We start from the raw sequence: 17,895 nt of genomic DNA, 5'->3' as shown, positions 1-17,895 counted from the left end.
CCTGGCTCACCCACCCTTCTCGGGGAGTTGAAGAGTCTCTGGGAGCATTGCTCCTCAGAAAGTCCTTCCTAGGGCGGGAGGGAGGCAGATGGAGAAAGGAGGTGGGAAGGGTAGATGGGAGAGGAGAGGTGGGTGCTGACCCGGGACCACCTTGCCTACAACTGAGCCACCAGGCTGCACGAATCACCTTCCCGGTGGCCACAGCAGAGCCTTACCTTCCCCGTGGCCACAGCAGAGCCTCACCTCCTGCCGCCACCTCTAAAGAGATCTCTGTTCTGAGGTGGGCAGGGGGAGGTGGGCAGGGGGAGGTGGACAGGGGGAATGGGGTGGGCATAGGTTCTCTTTCACCCGCCCTGCAACTCCAAAGTCAGGGCAGTGCCTCTTCCGTTGCTGACTCTGCTGCCCCCTTGCCCTCGGTGCCTGTCCACTCCCCACTCTGCTCCCTGCCCCCTCGCATACGCCCCCCGCTCCACAGGAGGGCCAGGAGCTCACATTCAGGCTCACTGACTTGCACACGGGTGGATCCTGCCCTCTCTGCACAGCAGAGCCTCACTCCCGCCGCACCTCTAAAGAGAGCTCTGTTCAGTACTTGATGAGCGTGCACTTGCGTGCAGGGAGCAGAGGCGGGAGGCGCAGAACCCGCCAGGGAGCCCAGAGCGTCCGGTGCTCAGCTCTCACCTGCTCCATTTGAGATATTAAGCAACTCAGCCTGCAGGAGCTCGGCTGGCAGGGTGGGCCCCCTGGAGGGAGAGCGTTCCCAGAGCCCCTGTCCGCAGTGGAAGGGGACCGGCCCGAGGACCCTTCTGGAGGCTGCAGATCGGGGGACCGCTCCCAAACCTAGGAGGAGCTGCTGGTTCCCGAGCGCTGAGCCCCACTCTGGACATGGTGCCTCAGTTTCCCCATGCTAGCTTTGCTGTGTTGGGGGTGATGAGGGGCCGTGTCTGCTTTTAATTTATTTGTGAAGGAGCAGGAAGGTGTTGGAGGGAGGGAAGCCAGAGGACAGACCGGCCTGGTCCACTTAGAGCAGTGATGGGGGGTATCCTGCCCACACCAGTGAGCATTTCCAGCTTTTTTAGCAAATGGGTGGCAGGGCCCCATGTGGGCAGGGCACCCCAGGGTGGCCCAGGGAAGCTCCATGTGGGCCAGGCACTGTGCGCTGTGAGTTGTCACATAGTAATCATCCAAACAGCCCTGGAGGGGAACCCTGATAATAGCATTTATCTCCAGAGGGAGGAAGGTACAACAGAAAATGCATCAGTCCATCGGACGCCCATCCACCCCAGCCCACTTCTCAGCCCTCTCCAGGGCACCCCGGGGGGAGGCTCCGCAGCCAGCTGGAGTGACCATGCCCCACCCCCAGACTCCACACAGGCACCCAGTTAGATCCAAGCTTCTTACAAAAGCCACTTCGGTATGAGCATGTCCTGTACAAACTTGGCTGGTCTCTGTCTGGCTACCCAACCCTGAGGCAGCTGGCTGTCCACCCAGATCGCTGTCTGGCCCTGGGGCAGTGACCAAGCGGGTGGCTTCGGCCATCCACCGCGATGCCTCTGAGAGGCCTGGCTTGCTCCTGTGTCTCCCTCCTCCACGTGCCGGGTGACACCTGATGGAGGCGAAACCAGACTGGTGTTGACGGCTGACAAGGTCCCTGAGAGCCAGCTCTGCTGATCAGGGAGACAGGACAGTCAGGGGACATGACATGAAGGGCCCCACCCCACCCGGCAAGCCATCAGGCCTGATCAGTGTGAGTGGCACGGAGCCAGCTGGCTGTCACCCAGGACAGGACACCGGCCCTCGCGTGGAGCTGTTCGCCTGCAGCTATGGCCCTTCTTGGAAAATGAGCCTGATGGAGCACCAGCCAGGCTGCAGACAGGCCAGTCTGTGAAGTTCCTGCTGGCGTGTGGCTCTGAGGTCCTTTGGGGTCGTGAATGCCCATTACCCTATGGCTGTCGGGCAGCCTCACTTACTGGGAACAGCAGAGCTCGTCAGTCCTGCCAAGAATGTCTCCCGGTCCTTAACTGCCAGACCAGCTCATTCCCTGCTCACCCCACAGCCATCCCTGCAGGTCCCCCAGCCTGTGCCCCACGGGTGCCCCATCTGGTCCCCACCGGGTCCCCACACTGCTCTCTCTGCACAGGGCATGTGCTGTTGCTGTCACGGGAGGCAGTGACCTTCCCAGGAAAGTGCAGTGGGAGCATTTGGGCTTGTCTGGAGGACTGGAGTCCAAAACACCACACGAAAAATCTGAGCAAGACTCGGGGCGACTCCATGTGCCAGGAGCCCGGGGCAGCGGGGCCTCGCGAGGGGGAGCCTCCAGCATTCACAGGCGAGGGGCGCAGGTGGACAGAGGAGGGGCTTGCTCAGGACCCGAAAGAGCATGACTGACAACCCCCCACCCTGAAGCTCGATGACCTCCTGACCCCAGGGACCCTCCACACTGACCACCCCACGTCCCTTTGGCCTCCTGCCCAGCCAGAGCGTCCACACATTGCCCCCAGCCTGCGATGCCATCTCTGCCCTCAGACCCGCTGGGCCCAGGACCCGTCCTGTCTGGGCCAGAGCTTCCTGTGGGGAAGGGCGCGCGTGGGGGCTTCCTCCTCGAGAGCCGCTCGCCCCGCTTCGGCTGGACAGCTGCCCAACCAAATTCTAAGGGGCTCGTGGCTGTGCCTTCTTGCTTCAGTCTCTGCAAGAACACCCACCTCACACCCTGTGGGCGGCCACGTCGGGGGCCTCGGGGACCCTTCCTCCCAGAACCGGCTCCTGCTGGGCCGTGGGCTGACTCTGGGTGGGGCCGGCCGGAACCGCCGCCTGGTTAGCGGAGCCGCGCGGAGCCTCCTGGTGGCTGAAATGTCGGGAAAGCGGGGTGAGGCGCTGTCGGGGTGTCTCGTCTCGGGTGCACAGAGGAGGAAACGGCCCTGAGGGTGGGACTCACACACACACACACACACACACACACACACACACACACACCGCGCTTCCTAACGAGGGCCCTCGCGGCCTGGCAGGACGGCCACCGGCAGCCCCGGTCTGCTCAGGGGGGCGGCCAGGTCAGATGGGGCAGCCCTATGATGAGCACAGAGCCCCCGCACCCCAGACCCGCAGACTCACCGCCCTGGAGCCACTGGGCTCTGAGGACCCTGCCCGACCTCCCTGATGCGCTGCGAACGCCACCTTAACGCCACCTTCGTCCGCCTGGAATTCCTCCCCACGCGGGCGGGGCCCCTGGATCTGCAGGAAAGTAGAGCAGCCCCTTCTGAGGTTTTCTCGGGACTGTCCACCCCGCGCTTTCCTCAGGGGAAGTGATCCCAGGGAGAGCGGCCGTGTTCCCGGGCGGGTGGGCACCGTGCCCACCGGCGAGTGTGCCCACCGCTCGGACTCAGGAGAACACTCTTAGGTGACAAGACCACATGAGCCCTTTGCTCTGTGAGCAGCGATGTGGCGGCCACGCGGGAAATTCTGAAATGCGTTTTCCCAGGAAACAAGCTCCTCTGAGTCCTGCGGCGACCCGGCCGCGGGCGGGGTAGAGGCGGGCCCAGCGTTTCCTGATGGCTGAGTTTTGGGTCATTTTATGGAGCCCTGTTTTCAGAAACCAAATGCAGTTTTGTGGTCTCAGGGGGGGAATAGCGGTCGGGACAAATTTGCCACCAAGTACCTCAGTTGTATGTTCACCCCCGAAGTCTTGCTTTCCCCCCAAAATACAGAAGAGGAGGGAGAAAGCCGAGCAAAGTGCTGCTGTCCTGTGGCTCGCGCTTCCCTGTGAGACGGTGCCTCACCCTGGTGGTCTTCTGGGGCCTCCGGGTCACGGGGCAGCCTCCCTGGCACAGGGGTGCTTGGGCACCGGGCGGGCGCCCGCTCCAGGACGCGGTGGCCTGTGCAGCACGCCGTGCGGGCGGCTCTCTGGGAATCCTCAGAGCCACGTTCCTGGCCCCACTGGGGTGGCGGCCACGCCGTGCCAGGGAGCCCAAGTCGGAGAGCAGCTTCCTTCCACTGTCACCCCTACTGGTGTTCCTTCGAATCGCAGAAGCCACACATTCATGGCAGAAGACACGCGAAGCACAAAGGAGCACGTGAGAGCCCTCCCGCGGAGCACAGCAGCCGGCGCTGGACCCGGGCGCCGGGCGGCCCCGCGCCTCCCCGCAGACGGGCTTCCTGCCCACCGCGCGGCCCAGGAACGCCTCCTCCCCCTTCCTTTCCGGGGCTGCCCGCGCTCCCGCACTGGGATCCCAGTGACCCGCAGTTACCTACTGCGGACCTTCTGCTGTTTTCCGCCTTTTTGTTGAGATGAGATGTGAGTCCGAGAGCCGACCGCTGGGACAGCGGGAGGGGGCCGGGTGGGAGGCCCAGGGAGGCCGTGCAGTGAGGGTGGGGGGGCCAGGCACGTAATCGGGGTCCGCCCGAGGGGGGCCGGGAGGACGGTTTTTGTCACTGCATTCACTGCGCCCATGGCACCGAGTCCTGTGTAAACGCTCTCTCCACATACTGCTTCTTTAAAAGCTGCCAGTTAAACCTGACTTACTGCTTTCTTAGTTGGATTTTCCATTTTATTAAAAGAGCCCTTGAGGCCTGGTTGAGACAGAGGCCACGCCAAAGGAAAGTGTCTATGCAACAGCCGGTCCATACACAACACTCCGGGGCAGAGCTGATGATGCACCTGTGAGGGGGTCACCCTCAGCTGGGTCTCGAGGTGAGGACTCCCCAGAAGTTCCTCTGCCCCTTCCTGGCTCAATGCACTGCCTTCATGCCTGAGCTCACAGCTCGCCGAGACCGAGACCCGGTGCCCAGAGTCCCGACCGGAGGAAACAAGGGCCTGTGCCTTCTTTCCTTTTGTTTGCTAACCCTCACTTGAGGATATTTTTTCCATTGATTTTTTTTTTCCAATTTATCTTTATTGTTGAAAGTATTACAGATTACCCCCTCTTTTTCCCCATTAACCATTGATTTTTAAGGAGAGTGGAGGGGAGGGAGGGACAAGACAGAGGGAGAGAGAAGAGAGAGAAAGAGAAACATCAATGTGAGAGACACACATCGACTGGTTGCCTCCCACACACTCCCCGACGGGGCCTGAGGATGGAACCTGCAGCCCAGGTACATGCCCTTGATCAGAATCGAACGCAAGACCCTTGGGTGCGCAGGATATGCTCTAACCACTGAGCCACACCAGTCAGGGCTGCCTTCTTTCCTTTTAACCTCTGGCCTCTACATGCTTTGCAGCACAAACTAAGGTTTTAGTGGGTCTGCAGAATTCCAGAACCTGTCGGACCTCTGAGGGATAGAGCAAAGTGAGCTCACGCAGAGCCATGCTGGGCTCGGGGTCCAGAAGGTTCTCCTCTTGACACCTGCTTCCACTTGGTGATTCCGGACCAGACTCAGACCTCAGCCACTCCCAGGGTGGGCCCTACACAGCTCCGTGGCCTGGCTTGGCCTGGCTGGACACTCGCCTCGCTCCCCGTGAGGATGAAGGGGTTTTCTGCAGCGGGACCTCTAAGGCTGGTGCAGGACAGGGGACACACACGTCCTGACTGCAAGTGCAGGACAGGGGACACACACGTCCTGACCACAGGGTCTGTTCAGTAGCCACTGGCAAGGTATCAGTGACTATCAAATAACCTTGGCCTCCCCTGGAGCTTGACTCGCCCTAGAAACTGGAGTCCCTGACCTGGCCTTCAGGCTCTGTCATCCCCCGGGGACCTCTGGCCCCTGTGCTCTGCCCTGGCCACCTGGATCCTCTGGGTCCTCAGAAAGCCTCTGTCCTCCCAGGAGACCCTCACACCTGTGCTCCCCTACCCCCTCCCCCATCCCTGCAACCCCCTGCTCTCCGGAGCCATCCTGTGCATCCTGCCAGAGCATGAGCTCTAAGGGGCAGGTGTTTACAGAAAAAACCTTTCTTTCAACATCTTCCGGGGCACCCTCAGCACTGTGAGATTTTGCAGCCTGGCCTCTTGGGCAGTGTGTGTAAATGTCCCAACTGGGCTGCACCAAGGGCCTCAACAGATGAGACACATCCAGAAACACAGGGACCCTGGCTTTGAGAGTCTTAAAACACCCTAGTCCCCAGCGTCTCTGGGCTGTCCAGACACCACCTCCCTGCCAGCCTTCTCCTGTCTCCCAGGAAGACATAAGCCCAAGAGAGCGCAGGAGAGGCCACGCTTCCCTTGTAAAGGGAAATAGAAACACAAGGAGCCCAGCAGAGCAGCTCAGAGGCCGAGTAGCACCGTGTGCACCCGAAGGCTGCCAGTTCGAGTCCTGGTTGGGGCGCGTGCAGAATGCAACCAATTGATGTTTCTCTCGCCCTCGCTCTCCCTTCCTCTCTCTAAGCATGCCCTTGGGTGAGTGTTTAAAATACACACAAACACACACAAAATAAAAGGCCCTGTCTGTGCTGCCGGGATGCACTCAGGACGAAGCTGTCAGAGTCACCCAGAGCACACCGTGGCAATGCACCCTGGTCCCTGCTGTCCAGGCCCCTCACCCACTGGCACTCCCGCTGCAGGTGGCTGCAGGTGGCTGCAGGTGACTTTTCCCAGCCAGACCTGCTCACAGGCCCCACATCCATTGGTGGGGCAGGTGCCCAGGGTGGGGTGAGCTGACACTGCCCTTTCGTACTCAGGTTCTTTCTGGGGCTGAATCACGTCCTGCCGTGTAGACGGACCATGTTCTGACCGCTCGCTTGTGTGTTGCGACATGGAGTTATTTCCACCACGGCTGCTGTGACTGGTGCCGTGCCAGCCGGGGTGCAGCGCTCACCTGAACTCCGGTGTCCCGTTCTCGGGCGTGTGCCAGCAGTGGGATGGCCGGTCAGAGGGGCGATGTGTAACGGGCCCGTGGTCTCGATGCCCCACGTGAACAAGGATGGGGCCTGTGGTTCCTTGTCCACAGTGTCCATCCTGTGGGTCCCCAGGTTCATTCCTGGGCGCTGAGCTGACACCCAAGAGCTGAGCTGCACGAGGAGCAGACACAGGCAGGGCCCAGCCCTCGGGTGCGTCTGAGGATGGAGGTTCCAGCAGGGCCGCTGGCAGGGGCACAGCACTGACCCAGGGAGGAAGCGAGGCCCTTGGGAGGGAGGCCACCGGGAGGAACTGCGGGTTGGAGTGTGGACTGTGGCTCCAGCCTTCCCAGATGCACACCCAGTGCGGCGGCTGAGCCAGCCCAGGCAGTGCTGGTCTCCTGCGGGCAGGGGTGTGGGTCCGAGCGCAGGCCTGGGGCAGGCCGGGTGTGCGTTGGTGGCCACCCTGGCGCCCCGCGTGGGAAGCCGGGAGGTGGAGGGCACACAGGGAGCGTCAGAGCTTTTCTAGGGCAGGCTGGCGGCTGCATTATTGATGGATGTTCTGCAAATTTTAAATGCTGAGCTGGGGGAGGCAAGCGAAACCTCAGGGACGACTGCTTCTGGTGTCTTCCCTCCTCTTGAACTTGAAAGTGGCCAAGTCCTGTTTTAACAAATTCACTGCAGCTCCACTGGGCGGGCGGGTGGAGAACAGGCTATAAACACAGCCAGGCTGCCTGCTCCGCAGGCTCACTCACTCGGCCTTACGCGCCTGGCTGCAGGTAAATGACCTGGGAAACAGGCTTAGCAAGGCTTTTTAATAGGCATCGAAACCCCCAAGGACGCCAGGCCCCTCCCCTAGGAGAAGATGGGACGGGGATGGAAGGGGCGTCTGTGTCCAGAGAGCCAGGGGATGCCCACCCTCCCCCGGAGGCAGCGTGTCCTGCTGCCCACCCTCAGCCTCTGAGCACCACTCCTGGAGGGGATTTGGTGGAAGGAAATGGTGACCATGACTGAGTCTGAAAAGTACACTTTCTGAAACAAAAACCACACGGAGAAGCCTGAGTCTGCACACACGCACACACACACACACACACACACACACACGCACGCACACACGCACGCACACACACACGCACACACACGCACGCACACACAGGCACACACGCACTGGCGTTCTCTGGATGGGACTGAGGGTCCCGCCCAGCATTGCCTCCCACTTGCTGGATTTGCTTCCTGACCGCCCCAGGCCAGGAAAGACCCCACCTGGCTGTCAAAAGCAAGACCAGCGCGCCCTCTAGTGGCAGTTGGCTGCACACAGGCATACCCGCCCCTGTGTACACAGGTGCACATGGACACATACCCCCAGCCGTGCATGTGGATAGGCATACGCATGTGTGTCCCTGTGTATCTGAGATGGCGTGTTTCTCTGTGATGTCTTCTGAGGCAGGGCATGGCCCACATGGAGGCTGTGATTCAATGCTTGGGGTGATTTCACGTGGCCATCATAGAACATCAGTTTCTAAGGGTGAACACTTTCTTTTTCCCTCGGGGCTAACTCCATCCCTTTGCTGTCGGTCTCTGTCCTCTTGCTTTCCCCTCTGGCCCCTGTAGTGGCTGCCGGTCCGGGGAGTGAGATCGGAGCAGGCAGTTTGAGGGCTCCAGCGGCCAGCCCCAGCCTCCTTCTTTCCCACCAGGCGGTCAGATGGGCAGAGCCCAATGGCGGGACCCACGGGTTGCACCCAGCAGGACCTTGCAGTCTTGCAGACAGTGATGGCAGCCCCTCGGAGGTGACATCTGGGTGCAGGAAGGGCCTGAAACGCCTCCCTGCCCCATCCTGGAAACACTGCTGAGGTTCCTTGCAGCTCAGTTTCCCAGTCAGTCCCAGGAGGGAGGGGAATCAGATTTGTGAAGAGCGAGAGGAACTTGAGAGTGAGAAACGAAGTTTCCAGAGTGAGGCTGCCTGCAGCTTTGTTGGAGAATCTGATTTTGTTCTGCAGCTTTCCTGGGGGAGGGGACTGGAGTAACTGAGGCCCCCTCAGGGGGGTCACCCACAACTTTGGGTGAGACACAGATGAGAGGTGGCTCCTGAGCAGGACCTAGCCACTCATTAAGGGTGTGCAAGGACTAGGGGTTCGGATTCGGTGTGCCTACCTCCCCATTGGCCTGGCACTCTCCCCAGCCTGTCCCTGCCATGTCCTGGCTGAGTCAGGCCCTGACCAGGCAAGCAGCGCCCTCTGCTGGGCAGGATGAACAGGCACCTTCCTTCTGCTGGGATCTTGACCCACAGCAGCCCAGGGGCAGGGACCTTGGATGGGGCGACACCTTGACTTGGGAGCCTGGTGGGTTTCTGAGCACACATTTTGTTCAGACAGAGCCACTCCAGCCAGTTAGGGATGGCGCTGGCCATGCTCTCTGCCTGCTGCCCAGCCTGCACTCAGAAAGTGACCCACTAGTGGCTATGTTGGTGTGTGAGCAACACTGGCGCCGTAACAGTCCTGAGAGCAGTGACTGGCACCAGCACCCAGCTACACTAGGCAGCACTGGGGGTCACATCAGCATGTCCTTCTCACTGCTTCAGTGGCTAGTGTGACCACGTGGAGTCAGCCGGGCACATGGCCCTGCCCCATCTCAGATGAGAGCACAGAGGCCAGTGAGGGCCAGGGCTCCTCTGGCCCGCTGGTCACAGGCGGCCTGAGGCTGGTGGGCCAGGTTCCTGCACCCGGCTCGCCGCAGCCCCTCCCCACATGCCCGGCACCTTGGAGAGCCTGTGGAGGAGCCCTGACTGTGCTCTCCTCCCTAGTGCTCTGAGGAGCTGCTTCCTCGCACGTCTCCTGGGCAGTGAGGGGAGATGGGAGCTGGGAGTCAGCACCCTGCCCCCAGCACACCAGCTGTGGCTTTGTAGGCCATGTGACCTCTGTCTCAGCCACTCAACTCAGCTGTTGTCATTGCAAAAACAGCCACAGATAATGTATAAATAAATGGACTTGGCCGAGGGCTGATAAAACGTCTTTTACAGAAATGAGCAGTGATTGGCCCACTGTGCACAGTCTCTGGATCATGTGGCTCCCCTCAAAGCCCCCTCATTGCCTCCCAACTGCCTACAAATGACGCCTTATGGGGCACCAGGGACCTCGGAATCTCTGTTGTCACCGCAGTTATTTGGGAACGTTCAGGGCATGTTCACTGGGCGCTTACAATGTGCTGGGCACTGCATTTGACCCTGGGGACACGGCAGTGACCCCCAGAGCTCAGTTTGGTGAGGGCCATAGACAAGATCAAATGACGGCATGACAACCGTAAAGTCAGAACAGTGCCACACACCGTGCAGGAAGAGGTGACAGGGCCTGGCTTGTCAGGAGCGTCAGCAGAATTGTGTGAGAAAAAGGCATTTGAGCAAAGACCTGAAAGAAAAGCCGGCATCGACCAGAGAAAAATAAGGTTCCAGCACATGCAAAGGCCGGAGTGGGCGGGGAGCGGTGTGAAGAACCGAGGGAGGTGGGACAGAGCGTGCGGGAGCCTGGTCCAGATGAGGCTGGAGAGGGGCCAGCAGCCAGGCACATAGCCTCGGGCCATGGGAAGGACCTGAGTGTGAGCCAGGGAGCTCTGCTGCGTGAGGAACCTCTCAGACCTCGGCGACCTAGAGCAACACCCCCTGGCTCCATTTATTTAGCTCCCATTCCACAGATGTCAGCTTGGGCCGAGCTCAGCTGGAAAACTCTGGCCTGGGCCAGACTCAGCCACACATGTGTCACCAGCTGCCAGGTTGACTTGGGGCTGGTGGTCTGGGAGGCAGGGAGAAAGGGACAGTGAGATGATGGATGGATGGATGGATGGATGGATGGATGGATGGAAAGAAAGACAGTTTGATGAGCATCTGCTCTTTATAATTAATTCTCTCTCGAGCCAGTTTCTGGAAGCTGAGCTCACTTCACTAATCACATGGCTGGGAGTTGGCCTTTCCTTTAACCTCTTGGAGGAGTAGAGCTTGAGATAATTTGTCACGTGGAAGGCATTTCATAAGGTCCCTTTCTGCCTTGGGCCCCAGAATCCTTCCTCCCCTAATGGTGCACCGAGAGGTAGGCTGTGGTCCCAGCAGAACTGCCGCCAGGCTTGTCCTCACCTGTCACAGCAGAAGTACCTGTGATCTCTGGCTCAGAATAGGGGTGTAGAAAAGGCGCCCTCTGCTGACTCAGGGATGCCTGCACCAGAGGCCTCGGCAAGGGCCAGGTGGACAAGGCCGGTGACTAATAGAATTCCCACACCCATCAAGCTTTGCCTGCCGGCGCGCCTGTGACAGCTCACACCGGCATGGGAAAGTGCAGTGCTCCTCTGGACTCTGTTCAGACAGAAAGTGTGCTCGGATCTGCACACCTACAAAAGGGGAGAGGGCTTGTCTCCTGTCTGAACTTCTGACTGCAGCTGAGCTAGACACTGAAAATGCTACAGGCACAAGGCCCTTCCAGACATGTGTCTGGGGTTGTTGCTCCCTCTGCAAGCAGCTCATCCCTGGCTTTCCAAGCCCAGTGCAGCACTGTGCTCCCTGGGCCCCCCTCCCCTCTGTCTTGGCACCAATTATGACCTGTACTCTAGCAGCAAGATCCACTGAGATGAAGACATGGCCAGGCTCTTCATGCTGCGCTTTCCCACAGAGAACATTCTTCCTCTGAGAGTCTGGGAGAGCCCTGTGGCCATCAGTCCTCTCTGTGGGTGTGGGGCCCAGCTGCAGCAAACTCCACCCAGGGAGCAAGCTCCTAGGATGAAAAGTGTAAACAGCCTGTAAACTAAAACCCAGACTGATGCCCTGTTCCCCCAACTTGTTCCTTCTAGAAAGTCCAGCAGTACACAGTCATCGTTCAGGCCACAGACATGGAGGGGAACCTCAACTATGGCCTCTCGAACACAGCCACAGCCATCATCATGGTGACGGACGTGAATGACAACCCACCAGAATTCACCTCTAGCACAGTGAGTACCTAGCATAGCCCCGGGAACGCGGCCACACGTGGCAATTCACTGACGTTTGGTGCTGCTTCTGTCCTTGCTGCTGGCGGGTAGGAGGAACCGGACAGACAGGGGTAACAGAGACCCAGGGCAGGGGAGGCTGGTGCAGGGTGGCACCTCCAGGACCTTGCCCAGGGGCTGGCCTGCTTTGGGGAGGCCTGTTCCAGTCGGGCACAGCGCCACCCCATATGGAGTGACGGGGGCACCCTGAGAGGCACCCGGGACAGAGCGAGCCAGACTCTCTTTCTGAATCCACAAGAGTTGATCAGTGGTGCTCAGGCCCCGGGGAAGGGCTGATGTCTTGGCCACCCTGGGAGTCATGCTTGCGGCTGGGTGCCCAGCGGACCCGCTGGAGGCTGCCCAGTGGGGCCTCTGTCAGCAGAAAGGGGCCAGGGTGTGAGGATCCGCTGCGCCCTGTGCCTCCCTCCTCATCAGGCACATACGGCGGGTTGTAACCAGGCCCCACACCAGGCTGCGCCTGTGACCAACCCCTTTTGGTGGACATTCATTCATTCGCTCATGCACAGAATGCTACTGGACGTCCATCTGGTCTAGAGCCAGAGAGTCACAGAGACAAGCTGCCCGCACACAGGGGACACCCTAGGGGTGGAGTCATGGGGCCACAATCACAAGGCTCTGTCCCCAGGAAGCCGCTCCTCCTAAAACCCTCGAGGCTCACTCAGTGCCCGGCACACTGGAAGAGCCCTTCTGGGCCATGTGGCAGTCTCAGGGGCCCAACCTCTGCTCTCCCTCCGCTCATGAGCCAACACACTCCCACGTGACCCTCAGGTCCTTGGCGAGCAGTGTTGTGTCCCCAAGATGTCTTTTTGGGCCCCTCAAGGGGTGTACTGACATGGTGGGGACATGCAGCCACCCCTCGGTGCCCGTCCAACAGTGCGGCAGGTTCGGGGGCTCACAGAGTGTGTGGGAGGCTGAGGCTGCCCCGAGGGTCTCAGGTCACCTTCTCGGAGCTGCCCTCTCCCTGGCCACTGGCGGGCGGAGTGTGTGAGGTGGAAGAGCAACAGAGCAGCAGTGACTACAACGCAAGCCGCACAGCTTACCAGGCACTGGCCAGGCCGCCTCTAATCCCCACCAACCCATGGGGTCAGGATCCAGTTATAGGCGGAACCTGAAGCTCAGAGAGGCTAAGTCACTTGCCCAAAGCCATACAGCCTGTAAGGGATGGGGGCAGGTGAAATGGGACCCCAGAAGCTCTGCTTTCATTAGGCAGCTAAGGGAGCAGGCAGGAGGAAAGGGGGCAGAGAAGTGAGGGGGCAGAGAGGAGACCACTTCTTCTTCCCGTGGGTCAGTTTCCATGAAGGCATCTCACAGGCCAGAGCCCCCTCAGGTGAACCGCAGCATGGCCTCCAGGCATCCGCTCATCCTGATGCCCCACGCCCCCGTGCCCCTTCGTCCCCACATCCCCCTTCTCAAATCACAGAGTCCGCAAATCCCCCATCCCTGCATCCTCCAGTCCCAGGCTCTGGGTCAGGTGGGCCAGGGCGGGCCAGGTGGCAGCGACGGCCTCAGCCTTGAGGGCACAGCGCCACCTGGTGGTCATGTAGCAGATCACTGCGCAGAGGCACAGCCAGGCCTCTGCCCCCTGGTGAGGGCCTATGGCTGACAGTTTTTGTTTGCTCCCTCAGCCAGTGGGCAATGGCAGGACAGGCCCAGGGCCAGTGTCCCAGGCGCCAAGACCCCAGCACGGCCTCACCCACACCTGGCCCCCTCCTTCCACAGGAACACACGCTGTCTTTGGGACAAGCCAGGACAGTGCTGGTGCATGACCTGGTCAGCCCACAGTGCTCAGCCCATCTGCTGAGTCAGGGGTCTCCGACCACCCCAGGCAGGTGCCCAGGTGCGAGGACACCGTTCCCAGGGACACACTCTTGTCCTGGTGCCAGCCTGATGAAGTCCAGTTGTTGGAGTGTGATAGCTCCCTGACCACCAGGAGCCCAGGGACCCCCAGGAAACAGCCTCGGGACAGCTGTGGTCACCATGGATACTAGGGCAGAAGGCAGCCAAGCCGATTGTCCCTGATGAGAGTAAAGAATTGGCTTCCTGCATGAGGCACCATGGTGACCTGGGGAGGTTGGGGCCCTGCCCCACCCTCCCGGTCACCTCGGGTCGCCATTGGGTTTGCTGCAGGGCACCCAGGGGATACTGAAGGGGGTACCACAGGGAACTGGGGTTTGGCAGGAGCCCTCAGAGACCAGCCTCAGGTGCTCAGAGCCACAACCTGCTCCCAATCTTGGTCCAAGCCTCAGTTTCCCCATCCACAAACAGGGTTTCTTGCCCTGAGGTGCCCTGGAGGAGGTTGCAGCCAGCCAAGGTGCAGGCAATACCACAGACGCCTGGGCTGCCAGCTGGATGGAGAGCCAGTGCGCCCCACACAGGCACACCGACACCCTCACCCACCCTCCGCCCCAAGAGCGCAGATTCAGCACAGTGGGTGGGCCGAGGGCTGGCCACACCCCCTCGCTCAACTGGCTGTTTTTAAGGAGCTTAACCAGGAGCAATCAGCTGAAGGTGAGGAGACCTGGAGTGTTGCAGGATCTGACTCCTATTAAGTGTTAAGTGAACCTTATCCTCACTTCACCTGCTCTGCAGGTACACACTGCCCACTGCCAGCCTGAGGCCTGCTGGGCAGCCACCCTGCACTCCAGTCTCTCAGGGTGAGCCCAGGTTCTATGCAGGACACAGCCTGCAGACCCTGTCCCAAGGGCCTCCTATTGGCCTCGTCCTGAAGTGCTGGAGTGAAGCCCTGGAGAACCAGCGTCTGGCCCGAGTGCGGGAACAGGCTTCTCTGGGCACTCCTGCTGCCTGGCATCACCAAGCAGGGCCCACTTCCCTTAGACATGCTGGGATGGCCGCTTCCTCGTCGGGCTCCTGGACCCCCGCCCAGACTGCCGAGCTGCGTGCAGAGGTGGGGGCCAGGGCCGGGCTTTCTGTGCCTCAGCTTCTCATCTGTAAGTCAGGGGATACCAGTCCTTGCCTGGCATACAGGGGACTCGATAAATAAGAGAATAACTGGTTCTTGTTGCTGTGTCATTAATAACAATTACTATTGGCAACATGACCCTTCAGCCTCAAAGGAAAAAGCTACTTGAAAACAATGAGCCGGTCTGCGTCAAGACAAGTAAACCTGCCCGCTCTGGACAGACCTGGTCAAGGACCAAAGGCCGGGGGAGGGGCTTCCAAGCCATTTTTTCAGCTAAATGGTTGGGGCCTCCCCTGCACTGATGACAAGGAGCTTTTTCCAATGTCACTCATTTACTCTCCAGCAGCCCCATGCGGTGGGTGGAGGCTCGGAGAGGGGCCCAGCCAGCGCGACCACCTCACCTGGGCCTCAGTTTCCCCTAAGATAGGGAGGGAAGACGGCCTCCAGGACCCTTCTGGTAATGAACCATGGATCTCACCAATGTGATACTGATTCTGAGCTCAGGAGCCAACAGAAATTGTCATTGTTTTACTAGATGGAAAACTAAACTTCAAAAGTTAAAAACATCAAAACAGCCTGGCCGGGTGTGGCTCAGGGGTTGAGCATCGAACTAGGATCCAGGAGATCGTGGTTCGGTTCCCGGTCAGGGCACATGCCTGGGTTAAGGGCTCGATCCCCAGTCAGGGTCATGCAGGAGGCAGCCGATCAATGACTCTCATCACCCATGTTTCTATCTCTCTCCCTCTCCCTTCCTCTCTCTGAATCAACAAGGATATATTTTTTTAAAAATAAAAATAAAAACATCCAGAGGAGCACCAGACTGTTCATTCCCAAGCAGAAGCCGACACAGAGTGAAGAGACAGAGCTGGCATGTCCCCGGGCGGGGTCCATGGGGAGCCCTCCCACTCCAAGGCCCACATCCTGACAGGACAGGGGCTTCCATGGTGGCCAGTCACAGCTCTGGTCACCACAGTGCCGGACCTAAGTTCCCGGCCAGGAGAACCAGCTCGATGTCTGCGTCAACACCAGGGTCCAAGGCCTGGAGCACAGGGAGCCTCGAGGGGCAGCTGGGGAGGGTCTGTCCTCCTCGAGCCTCATTAGGACCAGGGTGGTTCCAAGTATTTGGGACAGAAACAGCACCATCCTGATATCAAGGTATCCGTGTGGTGTAGAGGCGTAGGGTCTGGGGGTCTTGTGTGTGGACAGGCAGCCACTCTGGCTTCTCGCGGCCGAGGGTGTTTCCTGCGTCCTGGCTGGGCTCCCTGCCCTCACCTAAGCCCTCCCCTGTGCTCACATGGCCTTCCCCTGGGAGCCTCCGCAATCTGCAAGGAGCCGGGAAGTCTGCCCTGCCTGGGAGTGGGGGTGCATTTGAATTCTGTCTAGGTAAGAAAGCCCACGCCAGCACTCAGAGTTCCTCCTTCCCCAGATACCTCTTCTGCATCCCATGGGGCAGGAGAGAGGCGTCACTGTGCCTGAGAACCTGCGAAATTAAATTGAAAACTCGTTATGGCTGGGGTCAGGCTCCCATGAAAATCCTACACCGGCTTTGTCAGCTTAGGCCTCTCTCTGTGAATCTTTATTAAACTTGCATGAATTAAAATAGACTCTGAATAAACTTCATCCCAAAGTCTGGAAGGAGTCAGACGCAGGAACATCCAGCTCTGCCCCTGCTGCAGAACCACAGGCCCGTGGCCCTCAGGGATGGAAACCCACTTCAGAGGAGGAGGCGCCCACGGGGCCTCGCCGGGCCTGGGGTCCCCTCAAAACTGGATTGAGGTGGGGAGCCCGCCGGTGACACCAGCAGAATCCACCCTGAGTTTAAGCGGAGAGGGAAGCTGCCAGAGAACATGGGCCTGGTGCGTCAGGTGTGGGGGCTCTGCCAGGGGCCACCAGGCAGTGGGGCCTTGGCTCCTGTCCCTGACGCTGGATAGGGTGGTGCCACCTGACACCTGCAGAAGCCATAAAAACGCCTGGACTGTGGGGGCAGAGCGACCGGCTGCCCAACATGCTCCACTGGGGGCCTGGGCTTTTGAAATTCTCTCAGGGATGGTGGGCACGTCTGTAGCCCACAGAGGCCCAGGGCTGGAGCCTCGAAGGCACAGGGAAGCTTTCCTTTGGCGTAAAGTATTCTGGAGTGTGAATGCTCGCGGTCATCTTGCTGCAACTGCCAGGCACTTTGCACCAGGGTGGGGCACTGGCGGCAGGAAGCCTGAGAGGCTTGGGCACCTCGCTGAAGTCAGGCAGGTCCAAAGAATCTCGGGAGGATGAGGGTGAGGGTGAGGGCTGATCCAAACGCCTCTGGGCCCCACCTTCCCCTCCTGTGACCCCCACGGTGACTGGGCCAAGGGGTCATCCTTCTGGGAGAGGCGGCCCTGGCACCATGCCCTGCACTTGGTCCTGACACTCTGGGCCCCTCCCTTTGTGGGCACACTAGGGTCTTAACCCCTCACTGCAGTAAATGGGGGTAAGAATAAGTTGTCCTGAGGAGCCAGTGAGACCATGCATGGGCAGAGCCTGCATGGACCCCCCCCAGGCCAGAGAGGGCACCTAGTGGTCATTGTCGAAGCTGCACTACTGTGAATACAACCAGAAACCCCTAGATATTTGTACCAACTTCCTCTCAGGGTTTTGTGGCTCAGGACACTCCACAGTGACAGGACTGGCCATGCAATTTGCAGGGCCTGGTGCAAAACAAGACTGCAAGCCCCTTGTCCAAAAGCCATCACGAATGCCAAGGCAGTGCTAGCTGGGCACGACACTGACCTCGGGGCCTTCTGAGCTGGGTCACAATGGCACAGGCCACACGCTCCCAAGGCCAGCCTGAGAGTGACTCACCAGGTGGGAGGTGCTCAGTCTTCTATGGCCATGCACACACACTCACGCCTTTCCCTGCACGTAGCTACCCTACCATGGGAACTACACATTCTGATGGGAGTGGTTTGCAGCCCTCATTGTGCTGTGACAGGTCAAAAGGTTGAGTTCCGGGTCTGGTCACCTGCTCATCTGCAGGGTTGACCCCGAGCCCCAGCTTGTGTCAGGACCACCAACAGTGCAGGAACCCAGAAGGACTCCCTCAGGAGCTGCCTCTCCACTGCTATTTCTCCCCATCCTGCGGGCACATCCCAGTGCTTCCCATGTGTCCCAGATCTTCGCTTCGGTCCTCTCTTGACATGGGAATGGCCTTGGGGGG

At 59.8% G+C, this 17,895-nt stretch overlaps 1 protein-coding gene across 1 annotated transcript in view; it reads left to right on the top strand.

Annotated features, from left to right (window-relative positions):
* The window catches only part of CDH4 (cadherin 4), a 346,064-nt gene that overhangs the window by 311,673 nt on the left and 16,496 nt on the right, over nucleotides 1-17,895 (top strand). Inside the window, exon 8 of the mRNA XM_081149202.1 lies at nucleotides 11,591-11,728. Coding sequence (XP_081005328.1) covers nucleotides 11,591-11,728 — 138 coding nt within the window. The remainder of the gene's footprint in view (nucleotides 1-11,590; nucleotides 11,729-17,895) is intronic.

The sequence above is a fragment of the Miniopterus schreibersii genome, assembly GCF_964146895.1.
Source record: "Miniopterus schreibersii genome assembly, chromosome: 10".
In the NCBI taxonomy this organism is placed as follows: domain Eukaryota; kingdom Metazoa; phylum Chordata; class Mammalia; order Chiroptera; family Miniopteridae; genus Miniopterus; species Miniopterus schreibersii.
The sequence above is the reverse complement of the archived record's forward strand: the minus strand, read 5'-3'. Positions and strand labels throughout refer to the sequence as shown.